General features: G+C 45.7%; 1 protein-coding gene and 1 long non-coding RNA gene across 2 annotated transcripts in view; both read left to right on the plus strand.

Annotated features, from left to right (window-relative positions):
* LOC119939601 overlaps positions 1 to 13,240 on the plus strand; it is a 30,524-nt gene extending 17,284 nt beyond the window's left edge. Inside the window, exons 2-4 of the long non-coding RNA XR_005454682.1 lie at positions 789 to 854; positions 8,856 to 8,949; positions 13,138 to 13,240. This is a non-coding gene — a long non-coding RNA (uncharacterized LOC119939601). The remainder of the gene's footprint in view (positions 1 to 788; positions 855 to 8,855; positions 8,950 to 13,137) is intronic.
* A 7,764-nt stretch (positions 13,241 to 21,004) lies between these two features.
* Positions 21,005 to 27,313, plus strand: part of CPD (carboxypeptidase D) — a 59,246-nt gene continuing 52,937 nt past the window's right edge. Inside the window, exon 1 of the mRNA XM_038759661.1 lies at positions 21,005 to 21,846. Coding sequence (XP_038615589.1) covers positions 21,086 to 21,846 — 761 coding nt within the window. The 5' untranslated portion in view covers positions 21,005 to 21,085. The remainder of the gene's footprint in view (positions 21,847 to 27,313) is intronic.

The following is a 27,313-nucleotide window of genomic DNA, read 5'->3' on the forward strand; positions in this document are numbered from 1 at the left end:
ATGATGATGATACTATAACAATTCATAGTCATCCACTTGCCCCAGGCTCTGCCCCAGCCTTGAGAATCTCTCTTGTAAGCGTAGTCAGAGGAGGATTAAAAAAATTTAGAGAAACAATAGTATAGAACAAGGATTCTTCCCTGCATTCTCTCCCTTCTTTTCCACGTGAAAGAACCAGATTGCAGTTATCCAGACAATACTGTCTTTGGAAGTTCTTCTCCTGGGTCCTCCTTGTAAAGTACTCCCTCCTCCCCTCCCCCAAAAAGATGGTGTTTCAGGCCCACCAGAATCCAAAAATGCAACCAGTTTGGGTTTTAGAACAGATACAATCTGCAAAATTATGCAACTCCTGGCAACCCTTCCAACTAAAAAAGATATAACTGCTCATTATTCTGCCTCCTTTTCATAGAGCCCACTGCTGGGTAGGGACTGTCTCTCTATGGTGCCAACTTGTACTTCCCAAGCGCTTAGTACAGTGCTCTGCACACAGTAAGCGCTCAATAAATACGATTGATGATCGAGGCCAAATGATGCTGATGCCGTTGCCTGCTTTTCCTCAGCTGCCAGTCAAGTGAATCTCTAGTTCCGACGGAATTCGCGGCCTTGCCACTTACCGGGAGAGACGATGTCTTTGAGGCAGAGTCCCTTAGTAACTGGTCTCTCTGATGAGAAATCTCAATCTTTCCTCTCACCATTTAAGTGGTCTGAACTGAATTGTTTTATGGGAGCAGTGTCAAGTGAATAAGGAAAAGGTCGGTTCAAAGTCTGTTTCCTTTTATGGATTTCAGAGTCAAGGCAATCCCAGTCTTGGGGAAGGACATTTTTATAAGGCGTGAATTTGTATAGACCATCAGGTAAGGAAATGTCTCCTAATGAGTTTATTACTATTCTATTTATTTTGTTAATGATGTGCATTTAGCTTTAATTCTATTTATTCTGATGACACCTGTCCACTTTTGTTTTGTTGTCTGTCTCCCCCTTCTAGACTGTGAGCCCGTCGTTGAGTAGGGACCATCTCTATATGTTCCCAACTTGTACTTCCCAAGTGCTTAGTACGGTGTTCTGCACACAGTGAGCGCTCAATAAATACGATTGAATGAATGAATGGATTTCAAGCGAGCTGGGCATTCATTTGCCCAAAGATACAGTTTTCATATTAAAATGAGGTGCTCCAGCTTCAGTCATCTGATGGGGTTATATGAATTTTTGAAATGGCAATCCAGATGAGTTTAAATTTTATTGCATTCAAAATATTGGGCTATGGCCATGATTAATCAGGCATTGGTTACTGAATGCCTACTGTGTGGAGAGCATTTGGGAGCATACAATTAAGTGAGCAGGCCCCTGGCTTCAGACAGCTTGCAGTATAAAGGGAAAGACTGTCAAGCAATCAGTAAATCAATAATTTGAACACCAACCATATACAGAACACTGTACTAAGTGCTTCGAAAAGGTCAGCAGTTAGTAGATGTAATCCTTATCCTCAAAGAGCTCACAATCTAGCATGGGGGCTTTAATAATAATAATAATAATAATAATAATAATAATAATAATAATAATGGCATTTATTAAGCGCTTACTATGTGCAAAGCACTGTTCTAAGCACTGGGGAGGTTACAAGGTGATCAGGTTGTCCCACGGGGGGCTCACAGTCTTAATCCCCATTTTACAGATGAGGTAACGGAGGCACAGAGAAGCTAAGTGACTTGCCCAAAGTCACACAGCTGACAGTTGGCGGAGCTGGGATTTGAACCCATGACAACCCATGTGGTTGTACATATTTATTACTCTATTTATTTATTTATTCATTTATTTCACTTGTACATTTCTATCCTTTTTATTTTATTTTGTTGGTATGTTTGGTTCTGTTCTCTGTCTCCCCCTTTTAGACTGTGAGCCCACTGTTGGGTAGGGACTGTCTCTATGTGTTGCCAATTTGTACTTCCCAAGCGCTTAGTACAGTGCTCTGCACATAGTAAGCGCTCAATAAATACGATTGATTGATTGATTGACCTCTGACTCCAAAGCCCGTGCTCTTTCCACTGAGCCACGCTATATGAGAAGCAGCGTGGCGTAGTGGATAGAGCACAGGCCTGGGAATCAGAAGGTCATAGATTCTAATCCCGGCTCTGCCGCTTGTCTGCTGTGTGACCATGGGCTTTTAAAGATGTCACTTTAAAGAAGTAAAGAGGTCACTTCACTTCTCTGGGCCTCAGTTACCTCATCTGTAAAATGGGGATTAAGACTGGCAGCCCAATGTGGGACAACCTGATCACCTTGTATCTACCCTAGAGCTTAGAACAGTGCTTGGCCCAGAGTAAATGCTTAACAAATACCACTTGTCTGCTGTGTGACTTTGGGCAAGTCACTTAACTTCTCTGGGCCTCAGTTACCTCATCTGTAAAATGGGGATTAAGGCTGTGAGCTCCCCGTGGGGCAACCTGATCACCTTGTATCCACCCAGCGCTTAGAACAGTGCTTTGCACATAGTAAGCACTTAACAAATACCACTATTGTTATTATTATTATTATTATTATTATTATATGGAGTCTTCAGATGTGAGTCTCAGGCCTAGAACCCTTGGAGTTTTTGGGGAGCAGGTTTTGCCCTTTATGAGATGTACCACAAACTCCTCCTGGCCCACATTCAGTCATGTACAGCAGGGCTGAACTTACACCTGTGGCAGAAGTACTTGTATCCATCCCAATAGTCAGCGGTTGACAAATACCATAATAATAATTTTTATTATTATTGTAAGTCCCCTTCCTGGGATAATAATAATAATAATAATAGCATTTATTAAGCACTTACTATGTGCAAAGCACTGTTCTAAGCGCTGGAAGCACTGTTGCTGATGATGGTATGGACATCTGCTTCCCACCAAGCAGTGCGTACCCACCCCTTCTCAGGAGTATCTTTCTCTAATAAAAGTGGCAATATGAGTGCCGGGACTCCATAATAATAATAATAATAATTGTGGTATTTGTTAAGCACTTACTATGTGCAAAGCACTGTTCTAAGCACTGAGGAGGATACAAGGTGATCGGGTTGTCCCATGTGGGGCTCACAATCTTAATCCCCATTTTACAGATGAGGGAACTGAGGCCCAGAGAAGTTAAGAGACTTTCCCAAAGTCACACAGCTGAAAAGTGGCAGAGCCGGGATTTGAACCTATGCCTTCTGACTCCCAAGCCTGTGCTCTTTCCACTGAGCCATGCCGCATCATCTGCCAGGGTGTCCTACCTGGGCACCTGCTCATTCATTCAATTTATTCAATCGTATTTATTGAGCGCTTACTGTGTGCAGAGCACTGTACTAAGCTCTTGGGAAGTCCAAGTTGGCAACATATAGAAACGGTCCCTACCCAACAGCGGGCTCACAGTCTAGAAGGGGGAGGCAGACAACAAAACAAAACATATTAATAAAATAAATAGAATAGCTACCCCCAAATCTCCCCTTTTTATTAACAAAATAAAATAAATAGAATAGCTACCCCCCCAAGTCTCCCCTTTTACAGACGAAGAATTCCTGTTCGCTCGTCCCTCCAGCTGGAGTCACTCCTTTATGTGTGTTCCTTTGTGTTGTGTGTGCTTCCCAGTTCCTCCCAGTTAGGAGGCCTTCCCAGACTGAGCCCCTTCCTTCCTCTCCCCCTCGTCCCCCTCTCCATCCCCCCCATCTTACCTCCTTCCCTTCCCCACAGCACCTGTATATATGTATAGATGTTTGTACATATTTATTACTCTATTTATTTATTTATCTTGTACATATCTATTCTATTTATTTTATTTTGTTAGTATGTTTGGTTTTGTTCTCTGTCTCCCCCTTCTAGACTGTGAGCCCGCTGTTGGGTAGGGACTGTCTCTATATGTTGCCAACTTGGACTTCCCAAGCGCTTAGTCCAGTGCTCTGCACACAGTAAGCGCTCAATAAATACGATTGATTGATTGATTGATTGATTAAACCTTTCCTGGGAGTGGAAAAGGGTGGACTTGTTTCCTGGAGTCACACGAGAGGGGATGCAATGACGGGCTATGGCCACTAGAGGGCGCCTCAAATCCATCTTGACTCCGAAGTTGGAATTTTGCTGGGTCGGCTCGACTTCATTCATTCATTCCTTCATTCCTTCATTCATTCATTCATTCGTATTTATTGAGCGCTTACTGTGTGCAGAGCACTGTACTAAGCTCTTGGAAAGTACTGAAGCAGCGTGGCTCAGTGGAAAGAGCACGGGCTTTGGAGTCAGAGGTCATGGGTTCAAATCTTGGCTCCACCACGTGACTTTGGGCAAGTCACTTAATCAATCAATCACATTTATTGAGCGCTTACAGTGTGCAGAGCACTGTACTAAGCGCTTGGGAAGTACAAGTCGGCAACACATAGAGACAGTCCCTACCCAACAGCGGGCTCGCAGTCTAGAAGGGGGAGACAGAGAACAAAACCAAACATACTAACAAAATAAAATAAATAGAATAGATATGTACAAGTAGGATAAATAAATAAATAGAGTAATAAATATGTACAAAAATATATACTTCTCTGGGCCTCAGTTCCCTCATCTGTAAAATGGGGATGAAGACAGTGAGCCCCACGTGGGACAACCTGATCACCTTGTAACCTCCCCAGCGCTTAGACCAGTGCTTTGCACATAGTAAGTGCTTAATAAATGCCATCATTACTATTATTACTATTTTCTCAAGAGTCATTCATTCATTCCTTCATTCAGTCGTATTTATTGAGCGCTTACTGTGTGCAGAGCACTGTACTAAGCGCTTGGGAAGTACAAGTCGGCAACATATAGAGACGGTCCCTACCCAACAGCGGGCTCACAGTCTAGAAGGGGGAGACGGACAACAAAACAAAATATGTGGATAGGTGTCAAGTCATCAGAATAAATTGAAGTAAAGCTAGATGCACATCATTAACAAAATAAATAGAATCAATCAATCAATCAGTCGTATTGAGCGCTTACTGTGTGCAGAGTGCTGTACTAAGCGCTTGGGAAGTCCAAGTTGGCAACATCTAGAGACCGTTCCTACCCAACAGCGGGCTCACAGTCTAAAAGGGGGAGACAGAGAACAAAACCAAACATACTAACAAAATAAAATAAATAGAATAGATAGGTACAAGTAAAATAAATAAATAAACAGAGTAATAAATATGTACAAGTAAAATAAATAGAGTAATAAATCTGTGTAAACATATATACAGGTGCTATGGGGAGGGGAAGGAGGTAGGGCGGGGGGGGATGGGGAGGAGGAGAGGGAAAAGGGGGCTCAGTCTGGGAAGGCCTCCTGGAGGAGGTGAGCTCTCAGTAGGGCTTTGAAGGGAGGAAGAGAGCTAGCTTGGCAGATGTGCAGAGTCACTTATCCGGCCAAGCGAAAGGATCCCTCATATACCAAAAAAGTTAAAGTGAGGGTGGGATGACACTTTGCTTAGAAGAAGAGACAAGCATGGCCCGCAGAAATGCCTAGCCAACTAGCCTCAACAATGCAGATCTGCACCAGGGTAAGTGGGTCCTGGGCCTTTTTCTAAAAGCAGTAAGACTTCCACCATCATCGTCCTTAGCTGGTTAACTTGTCTGGAGCTACGGGTTAATGATCTATGCCAGCTACTTGGTATAGTGATAAGGATGATGTTTCCTGTTGGCAGTTTTTAGGGTAAATAAAGAGCCTTGCCAACCATTCAAAATTATAACCTGCTCTGAAGTCCTAGAATCTCCTCACATTATAATGGGCATATTAATTTTAACAGATTGATAGTCAATAATTTTCTTACTATTTTCATCCTACTGAGAGCTACTCCTGAGGCCCTACTGAGAGCTCACCTCCTCCAGGAGGCCTTCCCAGACTGACCCCCCTCCTTCCTCTCCCCCTCGTCCCCCCTCCATCCCCCCGTCTTACCTCCTTCCCTTCCCCACAGCACCTGTATATATGTATATATGTTTGTACATATTTATTACTCTATTTATTTATTTTACTTGTACATATCTATTCTATTGATTTTATTTTGTTAATATGTTTGGTTTTGTTCTCTGTCTCCCCCTTCTAGACTGTGAGCCCACTGTTGGGTAGGGGCTGTCTCTATATGTTGCCAATTTGTACTTCCCAAGCGCTTAGTACAGTGCTCTGCACATAGTAAGCGCTCAATAAATACGATTGATGATGATGATGATGTTGGGTAGGGTCTGTCTCTATATGTTGCCAACTTGTACTTCCCAAGTGCTTAGTACAGTGCTCTGCACACAGTAAACACTCAATAAATACGATTGATTGATTGATTGATCCCCTCCCAGAAGTTCCAAAGAGCATTCAGAATCCCTGGATACTGATAAATCTATATTCCGTGTTTCTCTTAGCATCTATGCAATTCTCTCTCTCTCCCTCAGTTTCTTTTTCTATGCTATTTGTTAAGCACTTACTATGTGTCAAACACTTTTCAAAGCACTGGGGTTGATTCAGTTAATTAGATTGTACACAGCCCTGCATGGGGCTCACAGGGTAAGTAGGGAGGAGAGCCGGAGAACTGAGGCACAGAGAAGTTAAGCGATGTGCCCAAGGTCACACAGCAAGCAATTGGCAGAGCCGGAATTAGAACCCAGGTCCTCTGCTCTTTGCACAACACCATGCTGCTTTCTTTCATATACGCTGCAGAATGGAACGTATGCAGCTCTGTGAGCATGTAACAAATATTAAAGTGAAACAAACAATTGCATGCTGTTCAGAGAAGTGTGGTTTCTTTAATGGACTCAGAAATCAGGTTTGGCTCCCCTCTGCATTATCACATCGAAGTCCTTTTCATTTTTCTTCTATCATATCCTGGATAATGGCCCTCTCTTTTATGAATCCCCTATAGTTCTTTTCCTTACAACAGAGGACCTTCAGTACCTTAGGTGTCAAGTACTGGATTATGAAACCATTTCTTTGGTAATAGTGTCACAGTGATAACATAATGTTGACCCTCACCCTCTACAGGTGTCTCTAAATATAGTCAAGAGGAAATCAATCAATGCCAGCAAGCTTCATCATGAAATTACTATAATTGGGAGAATCACTTCCTTAATTAGCTCAAAGCCTGTCATAAATGCTCTCATTAATACACATACTATCTCTTGGAGAGGGAGCGAGGAGACAGATTAACATTTCCATTTCACAAATGAACAAACTGACATGGAGGTTCAATGATTTGCCCATTGTCACATATGGATTTGGGGTACAGACTTGAACAGAGGATGTATGTGAAGAAAAAAACAATTGTCAGCAATTGCTGTTTGAGGAGGCACAGATTGAAAAAAAAGTAGTGGGAGAGTCTTTTACAATAGAACCCCCTTTACATGTCAATCAATCTGATCCAAAGCAAGGAGAGTCCAAGAATGAAAGAACAAAGGTTCCTTTGTCAAACTAAGGTTGATTAGTTTCAAATATTGATCCCATCTGTGGTAAATTGTTCTATTGTACCTACATACGTATCTTTATACTCCTATCTGCTCCTTGCTGTCATTTATTTTCATGTCCATCTTCCCCAATGATTTGTAGACTCCTTGGGGATAGAGATCTTGTTTAATAATTCTATTTTGCACTCCCAGGTGCTTACTTAATGCAGTGTGGTGCTCAGGGAATACTATTAATTGATTGACTGCAACCCAGCTTTTTATAACACGTTATTTTTTACTGAAAACCTCGTGTTCCCAATGCTAATTCGTGCTCACAGCCCATTGCAGCCCACTTTGCCCCAGGAATACTATCTCTATAAATGAACAGAAGCAGCATGGCTTAGTGAGAAGCAGCGTGGCTTAGTGGAAAGAGCCCAGGCTTGGGAATCAGAGGTCGCGGGTTCTAATCCAGCTCGGCCACTTGTCAGCTGTGTGACTTTGGCAAGTCGCTTCACTTCTCTGTGCCGCAGTTACTTCATCTGTAAAATGGGAATTAAGACTGTGAGCCGCACATCAATCAATCAATCAGTGTGACTTTGGCAAGTCACTTCACTTCTCTGTGCCGCAGTTACTTCATCTGTAAAATGGGAATTAAGACTGTGAGCCGCACATCAATCAATCAATCAATCAATCAATCGTATTTATTGAGCGCTTACTGTGTGCAGAGCACTGTACTAAGCGCTTGGGAAGTCCAAGTTGGCAACATATAGAGACAGTCCCTACCCAACAGCGGGCTCACAGTCTAAAAGGGGGAGACAGAGAACAAAACCAAACATACTAACAAAATAAAATAAATAAAATAGATATGTACAAGTAAAATAAATAAATAAATAGGGTAATAAATATGTACAAACATATATACAGGTGCTGTGGGGAAGGGAAGGAGGTAAGATGGGACATGGGACAACCTGATTACCTTGTATCTTCCCCAACGCTTAGAACAGTGCCTGGCACATAGTAAGCACTTAACAAATGCCATTATTATTATAAAAAAAATTATTTTAACTCTACATTCAAAAATGTAGGTTTTTTAAATGATTAAGCTGGTGGTCCGCTGCAAGGTGAGCCACTGCTCTTCCCCGCCTCTGCCCTCTCAGCACCTCCCCGATGCTCTTAGCTGAGTGTCCCATGGGACCCAAAGCATTGTATCCACCAGCTCCGCATCTTGTTCTATCGTACTCTCCCAACTGCTTAGTACAGTGTTCTGCACACAGTAAGCACCCAATTGATTGATTTAATCAATTGATTGATTAAAAGACCAATCATGTGTCCCCTCTCTCTCTCCCTTGCTCCTTACCCTAAGGGCCACTGTAATATTTCCTTGGCATTCTGGGGAAAGGCGGTCTTGCCGCTAACCCAACTAAGCCATGCCTAGGGTGTGGGTTTTCCTGAAGAATGATATGTTCCCTCTTTCTGTCACAACAGTTGCACCATGTGGAAGGGATTTATGGAGGCAAACAAGAATGCCCTTTGTTTCCCAGGAGCCTGCTGTTGGCGTTTGACAAATGGCTCAAACACTGTGAGTTTTATTGCTTGTGTAGTGGGCAGCATGTCCCTTGGGATGAGGTGATGCAGTTCCGACCAGAGACAAAGGTAGCCAGGCTCCTCAGGGAAATGTCTTTTGAATTTCCCTTCCAGCTCAATTCGAACCCCAAATCTAGTCTGTCCGTGGCTTTGTCAGCGTGCTTAGCGAAGCTGCTCTTTACCCTCATTTTAGGAGCAGATTTAGAAGAATGTCTTAAGCTGCTGACAGTAATGGGTCCCTAGATTTTTCCTTTCTGGCACAATTGTTATTTCAGGAAGCTTTTAAAAGTCAAAGGCAGACTGCAGCATTTCGTAGCTCAAGATACCAGGCAGAACTCAGACGTTTATGGGAACTAACTGGTTAAGATTCAGTTTTGACTCATTCCAGTACGATATTCTAGACCCTCGTTAAGTTTTCTTCACTTTGGAGTTCCGACTGTGAACAGAGAAATTGAGCTTCTGAAGCCAATAATTGAATGGAAAGTTTTGTTTAGCTACTGTAACTCTTCGGTTCTACATGCAGTAACTACTACGAGTTGCTTTGTAAACTATCCTCAGCACTCCTCAGGACTCAAGTCCGTATGTATACTTTCATTTATTTATCTTATCTATGTAACTGTACATTTTTTTACGAGATTAAAGTGCTTATTATGTGCTAAGCAATGTACTAAGCCCTGGGGTAGGTGCCTGGACTCGGTCCATGCCCCACACGGGGCTCCCAGTTTTAATCCCCATTTTATAGATGAAGTAGCTGAGGGGCAAAGAAGTTAAGTGACTTGTCCAAGGTCTCACAGCAGATGAGTGGCAGAGCCAGGATTAGAACTCCAGTCCTATGACTCGCAGGCCCATGCTCTTTCCATTAGGTCACGCTGCTTCTCATTCAATTTGAATCAATCAATCAATCAATCAATCGTATTTATTGAGCGCTTACTGTGTGCAGAGCACTGTATTAAGCGCTTGGGAAGTACAAGTTGGCAACATATACAGTCCCTACCCAACAGTGGGCTCACAGTCTAAAAGGGGGAGACAGAGAACAAAACCAAACATACTAACAAAATAAAATAAATAGAATAGATATGTACAAGTAAAATAAATAAATAAATAGAGTAATAAATATGTAAAAACATATATACAGGTGCTGTGGGGAAGGGAAGGAGGAAAGATGGGGGGATGGAGAGGGGGATGAGGGGGAGAGGAAGGGAGGGGCTCAGTCTGGGAAGGTCCTTGAGAGCAAGGATTATATCTCGCTACTGTTGTACGCTTCCAAGCACTTTATGTAATGCCTAGCACTCAGTAGATGTTCTATATATGCCATTTTCATTGATTGATAACTCAACCCCTATCAATCGGAGTCATTGACATTGTGTATAGGAGGTTTTAATACCTAAGCCCAAGTCAGTCAGGGGTAGATCATTAGTTTCTGGGATAGGGAGGTGGTGGCGTTGCCAACAGTCAGGGAAAAGTTTTTTTATGGTATTTGTTAAGCACTATCATCATCATCAATCGTATTTATTGAGCGCTTACTATGTGCAGAGCACTGTACTAAGCGCTTGGGAAGTACAAATTGGCAACATGCAGAGACAGTGTGTCAAACACAATTCTATGTGCTGGGGTAGATACAAGTTAATTAGGTTGGACACAGTCCCTGTCCCACATGGGGCTCACAGTTTAAATAGGAGGGAGAATAGGTATTTTATTTTAACTTCTCCTAGGCACAGAGAAATTAAGTGACTTGCCCAAGGTCACACAGCAAGCAATTGGCAGAGGACCCAAGTCCTCTGGCTCCCAGCCCTGTGTTCTTTCCACTAAGCCACGCTGCAGAAGTGCTCAATAAATACCATTGATCGATTGATTGGTTCATTCATTCAGTCGTATTTATTGAGCGCTTACTGTGTGCAGAGCACTGTACTAAGCGCTTAATTGCTTGATTGCTTCTCATAAGAACAGTTAGGAAGAGAAGAAGGTTTAGAAGGAGAGATGAACTATTAACTATGAATAGTTAAACTGGACTATTGTTCAGTTTAAGATGCTGGTAGCTCGTCAGGCCGGAGATAACGAAATTGTGAGGCGAACAATCAGGTTCACGATGTAAATCTGGGAGTCAGCCTCAGGGGTGGGATTTGAAATCCTGTAAGCAACTAAATTCCCCAAACAAATGAGTCCAGAGTGAAAAGAGAAGAGGCCCCTCAACTGAACCTTGAAAAACCACCAAAGGTAAAGGTCGAAGGGAGGAAACTGAGGAGGGATGGTTGGAGAGCATCCATTTGTGCCAGTGGGATTGGGATGAGTTTTCTTCTTCCATATCTCATTCTTTCATTTTTTTTCTTGAAGGGTGGGGGGCTACAATTACCGTCATCAGGGTCAGCCCAGTCCAGTGCAGGAAGTGAGGAGGTCTAAAAAGTAATTAGCAGGACTAAGAGCGCATTTTTTTAATGGTATTTGTTAAATGTTTACTATGTGCCAGGCACTGAAATGGGCACTGGGAAAGATAGAAGCTAATCAGGTTGGACTCAGTCCATGTCCCACATCATCATCATCATCAATCGTATTTATTGAGCGCTTACGGTCTGCAGAGCACTGTACTAAGCGCTTGGGAAGTACAAGTTGTCAACATATAGAGACAGTCCCTACCCAACAGTGGGTGCTCAGTCTAAAAGGGGGAGACAGAGAACAAAACCAAACATACTAACAAAATAAATAGAATAGATATGTACAAGTAAAATAAATAAATAAATAGAGTAATAAATATGTACAAACATATATACATATATACAGGGGGCTCACAGTCTTAATCCCCATTTTACAGATAACAGAGGCACGGAGAAGGTAAGTGACTTGTCCAAGGTCACACAGCAGACAAGTGGGGGATCTGGGATTAGAAGCCGGGTCCTCTGACTCCCAGGACTGTGATCTTTCCACTAGACCACCCTGCTACTAGAAATGCTTGGCTCAGTGAAGCAAGGAGACAGTAGCAGAACTCTGCCCGTTTCCAGTCCCAAAACCTGGTTCAAATGAGCTAAGTAATAGTACCGATGGCATTTATTAAGCGTTTACTATGTGCAAAGCACTGCTCTAAGCGCTGGGGAGGTTACAAGGTGATCCGGTTGTCCCACGTGGGGCTCACAGTCTTCATCCCCATTTTACAGATGAGGGAACTGAGGCCCAGAGAAGTATATATGTTTGTATATATTTATTACTCTATTTATTTATTCACTTACCCCACCTGCACATATCCATTCTATTTATTCCACTTCGTTAATACGTTTGGTCTTGTTCTAAGTGAATCATAATAACTGTGGTATGTGCCAAGCACTGTACTAAGACCTTGGGTAGATCTGAGATAATCGGGTCGGACCCAGTTTCTGTCCCTCATCAGGATCACAGGCTAAGTAGGAGGGAAAACAGGTATTGAATCCCCATTTTACGGATGAGGAAACTGAGGCACAGAGAAGTTAAGTCACTTGCCCGAGGTCACATAGCAGGCAAATGGTGGAGGTAGGATTAGAACTCGGGTCCTCTGACTTCCAGGCTATTCATTAATTCATTCAATCGTATTTATTGAGCGCTTACTGCGTGCAGAGCACTGCACTAAGCGCTTGGGAAGTACAAGTTGGCAACATATAGAGACGGTCCCTACCCAACAGCGGGTGCTCTCTTCCCGAGACCATGCTGCTTCCTCAACCTTTCATCGGTTTTTATTTTGTTAGTATGTTTGGTTTTGTTCTCTGTCTCCCCCTTTTAGACTGTGAGCCCACTGTTGGGTAGGGACTGTCTCTATATGTGGCCAATTTGTACTTCCCAAGCGCTTAGTCCAGTGCTCTGCACATAGTAAGCGCTCAATAAATACGATTGATGATGATGATGATGATGATCAGTTCTGGGGGCTGCTTTGCCAATAGGGCGTGGGGAAGGTCGAAGCGAGGCTGTACAAGAGCCAGCATTTCCTTTCTTTCTGCTTTTATTGCACTTTTCCCTCTCATCTGGCCTATTCTTTCAATCTGGTCATGTGGCTAATTTCAGCCTTCCTTTACTCTTTTATCGTCTGGGCTGACATTTAGTTCCTTAAAGACCAAAATCACTTTCAGATGATTATCTTTGCTATTTCTGTAGTCATTTGTATTTCTTGGAGTGACTGGGCTGTCTGTCAGTTGTGGCTGTAACACTTTCCCTCTCCTCCTAGCAGAAAAAAAGCCAGAATGATTGAGCCGTTGCCTCTTTTATTTAACATCTGACGCATCAAGATTTATGAGTCCCATTCAGGAGCCCCAGAGTAAGTGAAAACAAAAACAGACCCTTGGTGAGTGGAACAGTTTTTCTTTGCTGGCTGAGATCAGGATCAGAGAACATTTAGGCCAAATTCATAACCTTTGCTTTTTATTTATTTGTATTCGTGGCTGTCTCCCCTCCTCTAGACTGTAAGCTCATTGTGTGCAGAGAATGTGACTGTTTATCATTGTAGCATAGTCTCCCGAGCGCTTTGTACAGTGCTCTGCACACAGTAAGTGCTCGGTAAATACGATTGAATGAATGAATGAATGAATGAATGAATGAATGAAGTGGACACATCACCTCAAAGATGCTGGTCACGGGGGCCCAGTATCCTGGGACCATTTCCTATGGCAGAAGTCTAGAGGTTTCTCCATTGTAGCATACTCGCCCAAGCGCTTTGTACAGTGCTCTGCACACAGTAAGTGCTCGATAAATACGATTGAATGAATGAATGAATGAATGAAGTGGACACATCACCTCAAAGATGTTGGTCACAGGGGCCCAGTATCCTGGGACCATTTCCTCTGGCAGAAGTCTAGAGGTTTCTCCCAGAGCTCCCTCTTATTTGGCATTCTGGTGGTATTCCTCTCCTTCCCAAACTCTAGGTTTGTAGCTCTCAAAATCTCTTTTTCTGGCCGGTCGAAGAGTCTTCTCCTCCTTCTTCACAGAGTTCAGAACAAGACCCTCCTGGATTTCTATTAAGGACTGCACTCCCTCAGGGGTTCAAAGCCTCCAACATGAGGTGGGGCGAACAGGCAGGGCTCCCACAGCGGGTGATGGGGCTGGGGCAAATTGGATGATGCTAAATGGTCCTCTGGGCTGAATTTTCAATCCTTAAATGGCTCCCAAACAGACTTAGCCAGTAAAAGCCCCTGCTACCAGGAACAATTTAGTCTGTTTTCCAGAACCGGAACAATTTTGATGCCCAAACCAGTAGGGATGTCGCTCCCTAAAGTGAAGGCCTGGCTGGGGTAATTACCCTAATTTACGTTTCCCTGGGGACAGCCCTGAGAGCAACCTTCCCAGACATTTTTACCAAAGCAATAAACCTCCTCACTATTAAACCTCCCCAACCCTTTTGGTACTCAGCTGCCTCTTTCTCTTTGAGATATTCCATGAGCTATAACTGGTTGCTTAGCCTGCTTTGAAAGTAGACCACTGCCACTTGAAGGACAAGACCTTCATCCTGCCACATGAATAATCAATTCTCAACATGGCAAGAGAAGAAAGGAGTAAGTTGTGTCTCCATTACATATCATTTTTTTCCATCAAATAAGTTGGTACTAGTGGCTGCCGTCAAAGCAGTTGGGGAGGTATAGATGATTACTATTCTATTTATTTTGTTAATGATGTGCATTTAGCTTTAATTCTATTTGTTCTGACGACTTTTCTACATGTTTTGTTGTCTGTCTTCCCCTTCTAGACTGTGAGCCCGTTGTTGGGTAGGGACTGTCCCTATATGTTGCCAACTTGTACTTCCCAAGCGCTTAGGACAGTGCTCTGCACACAGCGCTCAATAAATATGATTGAATGAATGAATGAATGACTTAAATTAACTAGGGAAAAGAAAACAGTAGATTGGTAGCTCTTAGGATGTCTGGCTTTTGTTGTGCTCTCTCAAGTCCTTAGCCCAGTGCTTTACACTCTCTAGGTGCTCAATAAATTCAGTTGATCGATTGATCAATAAGAGGTGCGTTACAAGACCAATGACACAAAGATAGACAAGGGAGTAGGAAATTAAATCAAGGAAAGCCAGCACCTAATGGGAAGCAGCGTGGTCTAGTGGAAAGAGGACAGGCCTGGGTTCTAATCCCAACATTTCCATGTATCTGCTGTGTGACCTTAACTTCTGTGTGCCTCAATTTCCTCATCTGTAAAGTGGGGATTAAATCCTACTCCCTCCTATTTAGACCTTGAGCCTCGTGTGGGACCGGACTCTGTTCAACCCGATTAACTTGTATCTGCCCCAGTGCTCAGAACAGTACTTAGTAAGTACCATAATTATATTATTATTTTGGAATATATGTATATATATTCACCTGTATATATATTCACCTGTATATATGTTTGTACATATTTATTACTCTATTTATTTATTCATTTATTTTACTTGTACATATCTATTCTATTTATTTTATTTTGTTAGTATGTTTGGTTTTGTCCTCTATCTCCCCCTTTTAGACTGTGAGCCCACTGTTGGGTAGGCACTGTCTCTGTATGTTGCCAATTTGTACTTCCCAAGCGCTTAGTACAGTGCTCTGCACACAGTAAGCGCTCAATAAATATGATTGATGATTATTTTGGAAGACTGTCAGAGAAGATGTAGCAGCAGCCCAGTGTCAGGCTGTAGACCGAACTGAAGGTTCACAGAACTGCTGCAGTGCTGACCAACCTTCTCTATGGCTGTTTGACCAGAAAGCCACACAGGTGCTACAACTGGCCCCTTGAGTGGCTCCATCTGTAACATTTATGGCCCCTACTTGATAACAAAAGACAAGATAAGATCACAAACTATTAATTTCTAGAACTCAGTCTCCTAGCATCAAAGCTTTACTCACCCGAACTCATCCGAACTGCTGGATGGGACATATGAGGAGAATGAACAGCAGCAGGACACCCAAACGACTGCTGTTTGGAAAGCTAAAATCGGTAAACTGAAAGCAAGGACAGAGGAAATGTTTTAAGGACATGGTAAAACAAAGCCTCAGACGAGGCTGCATTCCAGCTGAAAACTAAAAGTCAAGAATAGACCACCGTGACGAATTGCTACCGAGAAAGGAGTGGCTCTTTTTAAGCAAATTCTTTGAAAACAATGAGAAGCAAGGAGGAAAAAGGGAAAACACTAGGTGCTGTGAAAATCAAGCATGACAACACAATTAGGAGCATTTTTGTTTGCACATTGTGGCCAGGACAGCTCCTCATTGGCCATTTCACTCAGGTGAATTTCTATATCAATCAGTCAATCAATCGTATTTATTGAGCGCTTACTATGTGCAGAGCACTGTACTAAGCGCTTGGGAAGTACAAATTGGCAACACATAGAGACAGTCCCTACCCAACAGTGGGCTCACAGTCTAAAAGTCTATATCTGCACCATCCTTACACCACTCTCTCTCTCTCTTTCTCTCTCTCTCTATATATACACATACACACCCTCCCCATTTTGTGTTTTTTGAATTTAAGTGTAGGACTTAAGACCTCAGGGTCAAAATCTTTAAAAGTGATCTAAAGAATAGAATTCTATCATTTCTCAGCGTAAGGATTCTGCGACAATATTTCAAGAAGGCTTTTCTAGGCTCATTTCTCCGGAAAGTGCCTCTTTAAAGGAAAAGTACTTTGGTGAAGGATTTTCACACATTACAAGCACTCTTTCTGCAAACTACTGAACAGCTCAAGTCAACTCCTCGTAGAACTGAGGGGTAAAAACACCCCCCAACAAACTCCTATTTGCCAGCAGTTTTAGAGCATTGTTAAACTACACCTGCAAAGCAAATATATCCAGCAATGTCACACCTGCTTCTTAACTAAATATCATTCCAAGGCCACAGCTAAAAATAACATGCTTGGGAGGTGAAGGAGTGGGTGAAGTGGCATCTGTGTAATAAGAAATGAAGTCAGTAGGCAGATGGGGCATTTGCTGGCCTCATGGAGGCTCACGGGGCACTGGTGATGACCCAGAAGCTGGGTAAATATCATTATTTCTTTTAAGTTTGCAAAGCGCAAAGTGTGGAGAGAGGTGGAGTTAAGGAGCAGAGCGTGGAGACGGGGCAAGGAGAGGTAGATCGTGTCAAAGCGGAGGGTAGCAGCATGGCTTAGTGGAAAGAGCACGGGCTTGGGAATCAAGAGGTCATGAGTTCTAATTCCTGCTCTGTCACTTGTTGGCTGTGTGACCTTGGGCAAGTCATTAAACTTCTCTGTGCCTCTGTTACCTCATCTGTAAAATGGGGATTAAGACTGTGAGCCCCACGTGGGACAACCTGATCACCATACTTCACGCCGCTGCCCGGATCGTCTTTGTCCAGAAATGCTCTGGGCATGTTACTCCCCTCCTCAAAAATCTCCAGTGGCTACCAATCAGTCTGCGCATCAGGCAGAAACTCCTCAGCCTGGGCTTCAAGGCTGTCCATCCCCTGGCCCCCTCCTACCTCACCTCCCTTCTCTCCTTCTCCAGCCCAGCCCGCACCCTCCGCTCCTCTGCCGCTAATCTCCTCACCGTGCCGCGTTCTCGCCTGTCCCGCCGTCGACCCCCGGCCCACGTCCTCCCCCGGGCCTGGAATGCCCTCCCTCTGCCCATCCGCCAAGCTAGCTCTCTTCCTCCCTTCAAAGCCCTACTGAGAGCTCACCTCCTCCAGGAGGCCTTCCCAGACTGAGCCCCCTCCTTCCTCTCCCCCCCCCGACTTACCTCCTTCCCCTCCCCACAGCACCTGTATATATGTATATATGTTTGTACGCATTTATTACTCTAATTATTTATTTTATTTGTACATATTTATTCCATTTATTTTATTTTGTTAATATGTTTGGTTTTGTTCCCTGTCTCCCCCTTCTAGACTGTGAGCCCACTGTTGGGTAGGGACCGTCTCTGTATGTTGCCAACTTGTACTTCCCAAGCGCTTAGTACAGGGCTCTGCACACAGTAAGCACTCAATAAATACGATAGAATGAATGAATCAATCAATCACCCTGTATCTATCCCAGTGCTTGGTACATAGTAAGCACTTAACAAATACCATCATCATTATTATTATTAAGTAGGAAGAGGACTAGGAGACAAAAGCGGGAATCGGGAGGGGAGCGAAAGGAGACGGGAGCAACCTCTAAGTAAGTCATATGCCTCTAAGCCTGTGAGCCCGCTGTTGGGAAGGACTGGGCTCTATCTGCTGCCGAATTGTACTTTCCAAGTGCTTAGTACAATACTGTGCACACAGTAAGCGCTCAATAAATACGATTGAATGAATGAATTGTCTCTATTGCTGTAGTGCACTTTCCCAAGTGCTTAGTACAGTACTGTGCACACAGTAAGTGTTCAATAAATACGATTGAATGTATAAATGAATGGGTGAATGAATGAATAAGTGAGTGAATGAATGAGTGAGTGAATGATTGAATGAGTGAGTGAATGAATGAGTGAATGAATGAGTGAGTGAATTCATTCAATCATATTTGTTGAGCACTTACTGTGTGCAGAGCACTGTACTAAGCGTTTGGGAAGTACAAATCAGCAACTTATGGATACAGTCCCTACACAACAACAGACTCACAGTCTAGAAGGGGGTCACTGAATGGGTGAATGAATGAATGAGTGAATGATCAAATTCATTCATTAATTCATTCAATCGTATTTCATTAATTCATTCAATCGTAGTTATTGAGAGCTTACTGTGTGGAGAGCACTGTACTAAGTGCTTGGGAAGTACAAGTTTGCAACATATAGAGACAGTACCTACCCAACACCAGGCTCACAGTTTGAGTGAGTGAATGAGTGAATGATTGAGTGAATGAATGAATGAGTGAGTGAATGAATGAGTGAGCGAATGAATGAGTTGTGGGAACGGACTGGCTCAGTGGAAAGAGCCCGGGCTTTGGAGTCAGAGGTCATGGGTTCAAATCCCAGCTCCGCCAATTGTCTGCTGTGTGACTTTGGGTAAGTCACTTCACTTCTCTGTGCCTCAGTTACCTCATCTGTAAAATGGGGATTAAGACTGTGAGCCCCACGTGGGACAACCTGATCACCTTGTAACCTCCCCGGTGCTTAGAACAGTGCTTTGTACATAGTAAGCGCTTAATAAATGCCATTATTATTATTATTATTATTATTATTCTCTGTGCCTCAGTTACCTCATCTGTAAAATGGGGATTAAGAATGTGAGCCCCCCGTGGGACAACCTGACCACCTTGTAACCTCCCTGGTGCTTAGAACAGTGCTTTGCACATAGTAAGCGCTTAATAAATGCCATCATCATTATCATGAGTGAATGATTAAATGAATGAGTGAATGGATCATTGAGTGAGTGAATGAATGAGTGAGTGAATGAATGAATGAATGATCATCATCATGAGTGAATGATTAAGTGAATGAGTGAATGGATCATTGAGTGAGTGAATGAATGAATGAATGATCATCATCATCATGAGTGAATGATTAAATGAATGAGTGAATGGATCATTGAGTGAGTGAATGAATGAATGAATGATCATCATCATCATCATGAGTGAATGATTAAATGAATGAGTGAATGGATCATTGAGTGAATGAATGAGTGAGTGAATGAGTGAATCAATCAATCAATATCAATCAATCGTATTTATTGAGTGATTACTATGTGCAGAGCAGTGTACTAAGCGCTTGGGAAGTACAAGTTGGCAACATAAATGAGTGAGTGAATGGATCATTGAGTGAATGAATGAATGAGTGAGTGAATGAATGAGTGAATGATTAAATGAATGACTGAGTGAATGAATGAATGAGTGTCAGCTGTGTGACTCTGCGCAAGTCACTTAACTTCTCTGGGCCTCAGTTACCTCATCTGTAAAATGGGGATGAAGACTGTGAGCCCCGCGTGGGGCAACCTGATCACCTTGTAACCTCCCCAGCGCTTAGAACAGCTCTTTGCGCATAGTAAGCGCTTAATAAATGCCATCATTATCATTATTATGAGTGTACTTCCCAAGTGCTTAGTCCACTGCTCCGCACACAGTAAGCGCTCGATAGATAGGATTGATTGACTGAATGAATGAATGAAGTCTTCGTCCGACCCTCAGGCGCGGCCACCGCGTCTTTGAAGGGGAGCCCCGCCCCCTCTTGTGACGTCACGGCAACCCCGATTGGCCGCGGGCTCGGGGGGCGGGGCCGGGGTTGCTAGGCGACGCTCGCATCCGGCGGGCCTGAGGTGAAGCTGGAAGATGGCGAGCGGCGGCGACGGCCGGGGCGCTTTGCGCCTAGTAAGCGCTTAATAAATGCCATCATTATTATTATGTGTGCACTTCCCAAGTGCTTAGTCCACTGCTCCGCACACAGTAAGCGCTCGATAAATACGACTGAATGAATGAAGCCTTCCTCTGTCCCTCAGGCGCGGCCACCGCGTCGTTGAAGGGGAGCCCCGCCCCTCCGGTGACGTCACGGCGCCCCGATTGGCCGCGGGCTCAGGGGGCGGGGCCGGGGTTGCTAGGCGACGCTCGCATCCGGCGGGCCTGAAGTGAAGCTGGAAGGTGGTGAGCGGCGGCAGCGGCGGCGGCGACGGCCGGGGCGCTTTGCGCCTAGTAAGCGCTTAATAAATGCCATCATTATTATTATGAGTGTAGTTCCCAAGTGCTTAGTCCAGTGCTCTGCACACAGTAAGCGCTCGATAAATACGACTGACTTGAGTGAAGCCTTCCTCAGTCCCTCAGGCGCGGCCACCGCGTCGTTGAAGGGGAGCCCCGCCCCTCCGGTGACGTCACGGCGCCCCGACTGGCCGCGGGCTCGGGGGGCGGGGCCGGGGTTGCTAGGCGACGCTCGCATCCGGCAGGGCTGAGGTGAAGTTGGAAGATGGCGAGCGGCGGCGGCAGCGGCGACGACGGCCGGGGCGCTTTGCGCCTAGTAAGCGCTTAATAAATGCCATCATTATTACTGTGAGTGTAGTTCCCAAGTGCTTAGTCCAGTGCTCCGCACACAGTAAGCGCTCGATAAATACGATTGAATGAATGATTGAATGAATGAATGAAGTCTTCCTCCGTCCCTCAGGCGTGGCCACCGCGTCTTTGAAGGGGAGCCCCGCCCCTCCGGTGACGTCACGGCGCCCCGACTGGCCGCGGGCTCGGGGGGCGGGGCCAGGGTTGCTAGGCGACGCTCGCATCCGGAGGGCCTGAGGTGAAGCTGGAAGATGGCGAGCGGCGGAGGTCGAGGCGCGGGGCTGCTGATGCTGCTCCTGCTGCTGCTCCGGGTGTTGAGCCCGGGTTCGGCGGCGCACATCAAGAAGGCGGAAGCGGGTCCGTCCTCCTCTTCATCCTCCTCGTCGTCGTCGTCGTCCTCCTCCGCGGCGGCGTCGGGGCTGTTCGACCGCTACCTCCACGAAGCGGAGCTGGGCCGGGCGCTGCGGGCGGCGGCCGCGGCGGGGCCCCCGGGCCTGGCGCGCCTCTTCAGCATCGGCCGCTCGGTGGAGGGGCGGCCGCTCTGGGTGCTGCGCCTCACGGCCGGGCTGGGCCCTCCGGATCACCAGGACGACGACCGCGACGACGACGACGACGACGAGGAGGAGGCCGGGCCGCTGGTCCCGGGCCGGCCCCAGGTGAAGCTGGTGGGCAACATGCACGGCGACGAGACGGTGTCGCGCCAGGTGCTCGTCTACCTGGCCCGCGAGCTGGCCGCCGGCTACGGCCGCGGGGACCCGCGCCTCACCCGCCTCCTCAACACCACCGACGTCTACCTGCTGCCCAGCCTCAACCCCGACGGCTTCGAGCGGGCCCGGGAGGGAGACTGCGGCGGAGGCCTGCCGGGAGGAGGAGGAGGAGGAGGCGGTCGCGACAACAGCCGGGGCCGCGACCTCAACCGCAGCTTCCCCGACCAGTTCGGCAGCGGCGGCGCCCCCGACCCCGTCGACGTGCCCGAGGTGCAAGCCCTCATCCGCTGGATCCGGCGGAACAAGTCAGTCGCCCTCCTCTATAATAATAATCAATCAATCAATCGATCGTATCTATTGAGCGCTTACTGGGTGCGGAGCACTGGACTGAGCGCTTGGGGAAGTACAAGTTGGCAACAGAGAGACACAGCCCCTACCCAACGGTGGGCTTACAGTCTAAAATAATAATAATGATGGCATTTGTTAAGCGCTTACTATGCGCTAAGCGCTGGGGGGGGATACAAGGTGATCAGGTGGTCCCACGTCAATCCCCATTTTACAGATGAGGGAACTGAGGCTCAGTGAAGTGACTTGCCCGAGGTCACACAGCAGACAGGTGGCGGAGCTGGGATTCGAACCCACGACCTCCGACTCCAAAGCCCGGGCTCGTTCCCACCGAGCCACGCTGCTTCTCTGTCCCAATAATGATACCGTTTGTTAATCAATCGTATTTATTGAGCGCTTACTGTGTGCAGAGCACTGTACTAAGCGCTCACTAGGTGCCAAGCACTGTTCTGAGCGTTGGGGCGGCGGGGATACGAGGTCATCAGGTTGCCCCACCTGGGGCTCACAAGCTTCATCCCCATTTTACAGAGGCCCAGAGAAGCGAAGTGGCAGAGTCCGGATTAGAACCCATGACCTCTGCCTCCCAATCAATCAATCGTATTTATTGAGCGCTTACTGTGTGCAGAGCACTGGACTAAGCGCTTGGGAAGTACAAGTTGGCAACAAGCCCGTGCTCTTACTACTGAGCCCCCGCTGTTTACTGTATAATAATGGTAGTGTTAAGCGCTTACTAGGTACCAAGCACTGTTCTGAGCGTTGGGGGGGGGGAATATGAGGTCATCAGGTTGCCCCACCTGGGACTCACAAGCTTCATCCCCATTTTACAGAGGCCCAGAGAAGCGAAGTGGCAGAGTCAGGATTAGAACCCATGACCTCGGCTCCCAAGCCCGTGTTTTTACTACTGAGCCCCCGCTGTTTGCTGTATAATAGTGATAGTGTTTGTTAAGCGCTTACTAGGTGCCAAGCACTGTCCTGAGCGTTGGGGGGGGAGGATACAAGGTCATCAGGTTGTCCCACCTGGGACTCAGGCTTCATCCCCATTTTACAGATGCGGGAACTGAGGCCCAGAGAAATGAAGTGGCGTGGCAGAGTCAGAATTAGAACCCATGACCTCTGACTCCCAAGCCCGTGCCCTTGCCATTGAGCCCCTGCTGTTTACTGTATAATAACGATAGTATTTAAGTGCTTACTATGTGCCAAGCACTGTTCTAAGCACCAGGGGGACACAAGGTCATCAGGTTGTCCCACCTGGGGCTCACAGGCTTCATCCCCATTTTACTTCATCCCCATTTTACAGATGAGGGAACTGAGGCCCAGAGAAGTGAAATGGCAGAGTCAGGATTAGAACCCATGACCTCTGATTCCCAAGCCCGTGCACTTGCCACTGAGCCCCCGCCGTTTACTGTATAATAATGATAGTATTTGTTAAGCACTTACTATGTGCCAAGCACTGTTCTAAGCACCAGGGGCACACAAGGTCATCAGGTTGTCCCACCTGGGACTCATAGACTTCATCCCTGATTTACAGATTAGGGAACTGAAGTGGCTTGCCCAAGGTCACATGGCAGACAAGTGGCAGAGCTGGAATTAGAACCCATGACCTCTGACTCCCAGGCCCATGCTCTTACCACTGAACCATGCTGCTTGTTGTATAATAATGATAGTATTCATTAAGTGCTAACTATGTGCGAAGTGCTGGGGGGATACAAGGTGATCAGGTTGTCCCATGTGGGGCTCACAGGCTTCATCCCCGTTTTACAGATGAGGGAACTGAGGCCCAGAGAAGTGAAGTGGCTTGCTCAAGGTCACACAGCAGAAGTGGCAGAGTTGGGATTAGAACCCATGACCTCTTGCCACTGAGCCATGCTGCTCACTGTATAATAATGCTAGTATTTGTTAAGGGCTTACTATGTGCGAAGCACTGGGGGGGATACAAGGTGATCAGGTTGTCCCATGTGGGGCTCACAGTCTTCATCCCCATTTTACAGATGAGGGAACTGAGGCACAGAGAAGTGAAGTGACTTGCCCAAGGTCACACGGCAGACAAGTGTTGGAGCTGGAATTAGAACCCATGACTTCTGACTCCCAAGCCTGTGCTCTTACCACTGAACCACGCTGCTTATTGTATAATGATGATAATATTTGTTAAGCGCTTACTATGTGCAAAGCGCTGGGGAGATACGAGGTGATCAGGCTGTCCCACATGGGGCTCACAGTCTTCATCCCCATTTTACAGATGAGGGAACTGAGGCACAGAGAAGTGGTGACTTGCCCAAAATCACACAGCTGACAAGTCATCATCAATCGTATTTATCAATCGTATTTATTGACAAGTGGCAGAGCCGGGATGAGAACCCATGACCTCTGATTCCCAAGCGCATGCTGTTTCCACTGAGCCACACTACTTCTCATGATGGTATTTGTTAAGCGCTTACTCTGTGCCAAGCTCTGTTCTAAGCGCTGGAAGAGATACAAAACTGTGAGCCCATTGTTGGGTAGGGTCCGTCTCTACATGTTGCCGACTTGCACTTCCCAAGCACTTAATCCAGTGCTCTGCACACAGTAAGCGCTCAATAAATACGATTGAATGAAATGAACGAATGCAAGATCATCAGGTTGTTCCAGGTGGGGCTCACAGTCTTCATCCTCATTTAACAGATGGTCACTGAGGTGCAGAGAAGTGAAGTGACTTATCCAAGGTCACACAGCTGACACCTGGCAGAGCTGGGATTAGAACCCATAGTAATAATAATAATAACAATAATGGCATTTGTTAAGCGCTTACTGTGTGCAAAGCACTGTTCTGAGTGCCGGGGAGGATACAAGATGATTGAATTGTCCCACGTGGGGCTTACAGTCTTCATCCCCATTTTACAGATGAGGGAACTGAGGTACAGAGGAGTGAAGTGACTTGCCCAAAGTCACACAGCTGGCAGTTGGCAGAGTAGGGATTTGAACCCTTGACCTCTGACTCCCAACCCTGGGCTCTTTCAATCAATCAGTCATATTTATTGAGTGCTTACTGTGTGCAGAGCACTGTACTAAGTGCTTGGGAAGTACAAGTTGGCAACATATAGAGACAGTCCCTACCCAGCAGTGGGCTCACAGTCTAAAAGGGGGGGGCCTTTCCACTTATTATTACATCTGCTTCCCAACTCCTCACTGTTGGCTTCCAACCTCACCGTCCCCTCACCCCTTCCTACATCGCCTTCCTTCTCTCCTTCTCCAGCCCAGCCCGCACACTCCGCTCCTCTGGTGCCTCTAACCTCCTCACTGGGCCTCCTTCTTGTCCTGCCTCTGTCCTGGAAAGCCCTGCTTCCTCCCATCCGCCAAACGATCACCCTTCCCCACCCCTTAAAGCCCTACTGAAAGCTCACCTCTTCCAGGAGGCCTTCCCAGACTAAGCTTCCCCGTTCCCCCTTCCCTCCCCATCGCCCCGACCCCTTTGCTCTACCCCCTCCTCGTCCCACGGCATGTGTGTATGTACGTATGTAGTTATAATTGTAATTCTATTTATTTTTATTCATGATGTGTATATATCTGTTTATATATTATTTATAATGGTGTTACTGATGCCTGTTCACTTGTTCTGATGTGTGTCTCCCCCCCTTCTAGACTCTGAGCCCATTGTGGGCAGGGATTGTCTCAATTTGTTGCTGAATTCGTCTGCCCAAGCACTTCATTCATTCAATCGTATTGAGCGCTTACTGCCTGCAGAGCACTGTACTAAGTGCTTGGGAAGCCCAAGTCGGCAACATATAGAGATGGCCCCTACCCAATAACAGGCTCACAGCCTAGAAGGGGGAGGCAGGCAACTAAACAGAACATGTAGACATGTGTCAAAATGTTCAGAACAAATAGAATTAAAGCTATATGCACATCATTAACAAAATAAATAGTAACTATGTACAAGTAAAATAGAGTAATAAAATCTGTACAAATATATATTAAGGTGCTGCGGGGAGGGGAAGGAGGTAGGGTGGGAGGGATGGGGAGGAGGAGAGGGAAAAGGAGGCTCAGTCTGGGAAGGCCTCCTGGAGGAGGTTAGTACAGTACTCCACACAGCGCTCAATAAATACGATTAAATGAATGATCCTCCTCCACCTCCTTTTCTTCCTCCTCCTCTTCCTCCTCTTCCTACTCCTCCTCTTCCTCCTGCTTCTCTTCCTTTTCCTCTTCCTCCTCCTCCTCCTCCTCTTTCTCTTTTTCCTCCTCTTCCTCCTCTCCTCTCCCTCCTCTCCTCTCCCTCCTCTCCTCTCCCTCCTCTCCTCTCCCTCCTCTCCTCTCCTCTCCCTCCTCTCCTCTCCCTCCTCTCCTCTCCCTCCTCTCCCTCCTCTTTTTCTCTTCCTCCTCTTTTTCTCTTCCTCCTCTTTTTCTCTTCCTCCTCTTTTTCTCTTCCTCCTCTTTTTCTCTTCCTCCTCTTTTTCTCTTCCTCCTCTTTTTCTCTTCCTCCTCTTTTTCTCTTCCTCCTCTTTTTCTCTTCCTCCTCTTTTTCTCTTCCTCCTCTTTTTCTCTTTCTCCTCTTTTTCTCTTTTCTTCCTCCTCCTCCTCCTCCTCTTTCCCCATTTTGCAGATGAGAGAACGGAGGCACAGATAAGTAGCTACTTGCCCAAAGGCAGGCAGCCAGCATGTGGTGGGGAGGGAATTAGAACCCAGGTCCTCCTACTTCCAGGCCTGTGTGCTTTCCGCTAGACTACACTGCTATTGTGAAATGAAAAGGCATTTAGTAGAGTTCATTTGGGCTGCTTAAGCTAAACAAGGCCTGTGGGACCTGCACGGGTAAACCACTTTAAGGTTTGATGGAAAAATAATGCAGGAAGAATGGAGACATTATTTTGCTTGAATTTTATTCCACCCCTGTGTGTATGCTTGAAGGCATTTCTGGATAACTTAGTTTGTGTGTGAAATGGAAGCTTTCAGGGCAATAATAAATCATTAGATGCTGAGTTGGCTTCACTTTACAATGAAGAATTTAGAGAAAAAAGTTGATCAAAACGTACTAGCACTTTTAGGATATTTGCAATGTACTAGCGCCGTCAGAGGAATGTTTACCTTTACCAGTGATTCATGGTGTTTTCTCTGCAAGCAATGGAAATGAAATAGAAATAAAATGATTTAAAGATTTTTTTTAGCATTAGAAGTTGGTTAGGCAGCTGTTGGTAATAACTACACCAACATTTGAATGTGGCTGCAGTACAAGAGTGGTGTGAGGAATTTTTTTCCTTAAAATTTCAGAATATATGGTTCAGTGTCACCTCAGAGGGGCATTTCTGTGCGCTCTGTGTGTGTGGTTGCCCTGGGGATACTGCAAGATATTGGGCAATTTTGGAACTACCATATATGACTTGTAAGGGCTCCTCTCTTCCCTCCTATATTGTCTGTTTCATTCTCTGCCACACCCATCCCTAATCCTGAAACATTTGAAAC

Source organism: Tachyglossus aculeatus, chromosome 17 (assembly GCF_015852505.1).
Source record: "Tachyglossus aculeatus isolate mTacAcu1 chromosome 17, mTacAcu1.pri, whole genome shotgun sequence".
Lineage (NCBI taxonomy): Eukaryota > Metazoa > Chordata > Mammalia > Monotremata > Tachyglossidae > Tachyglossus > Tachyglossus aculeatus.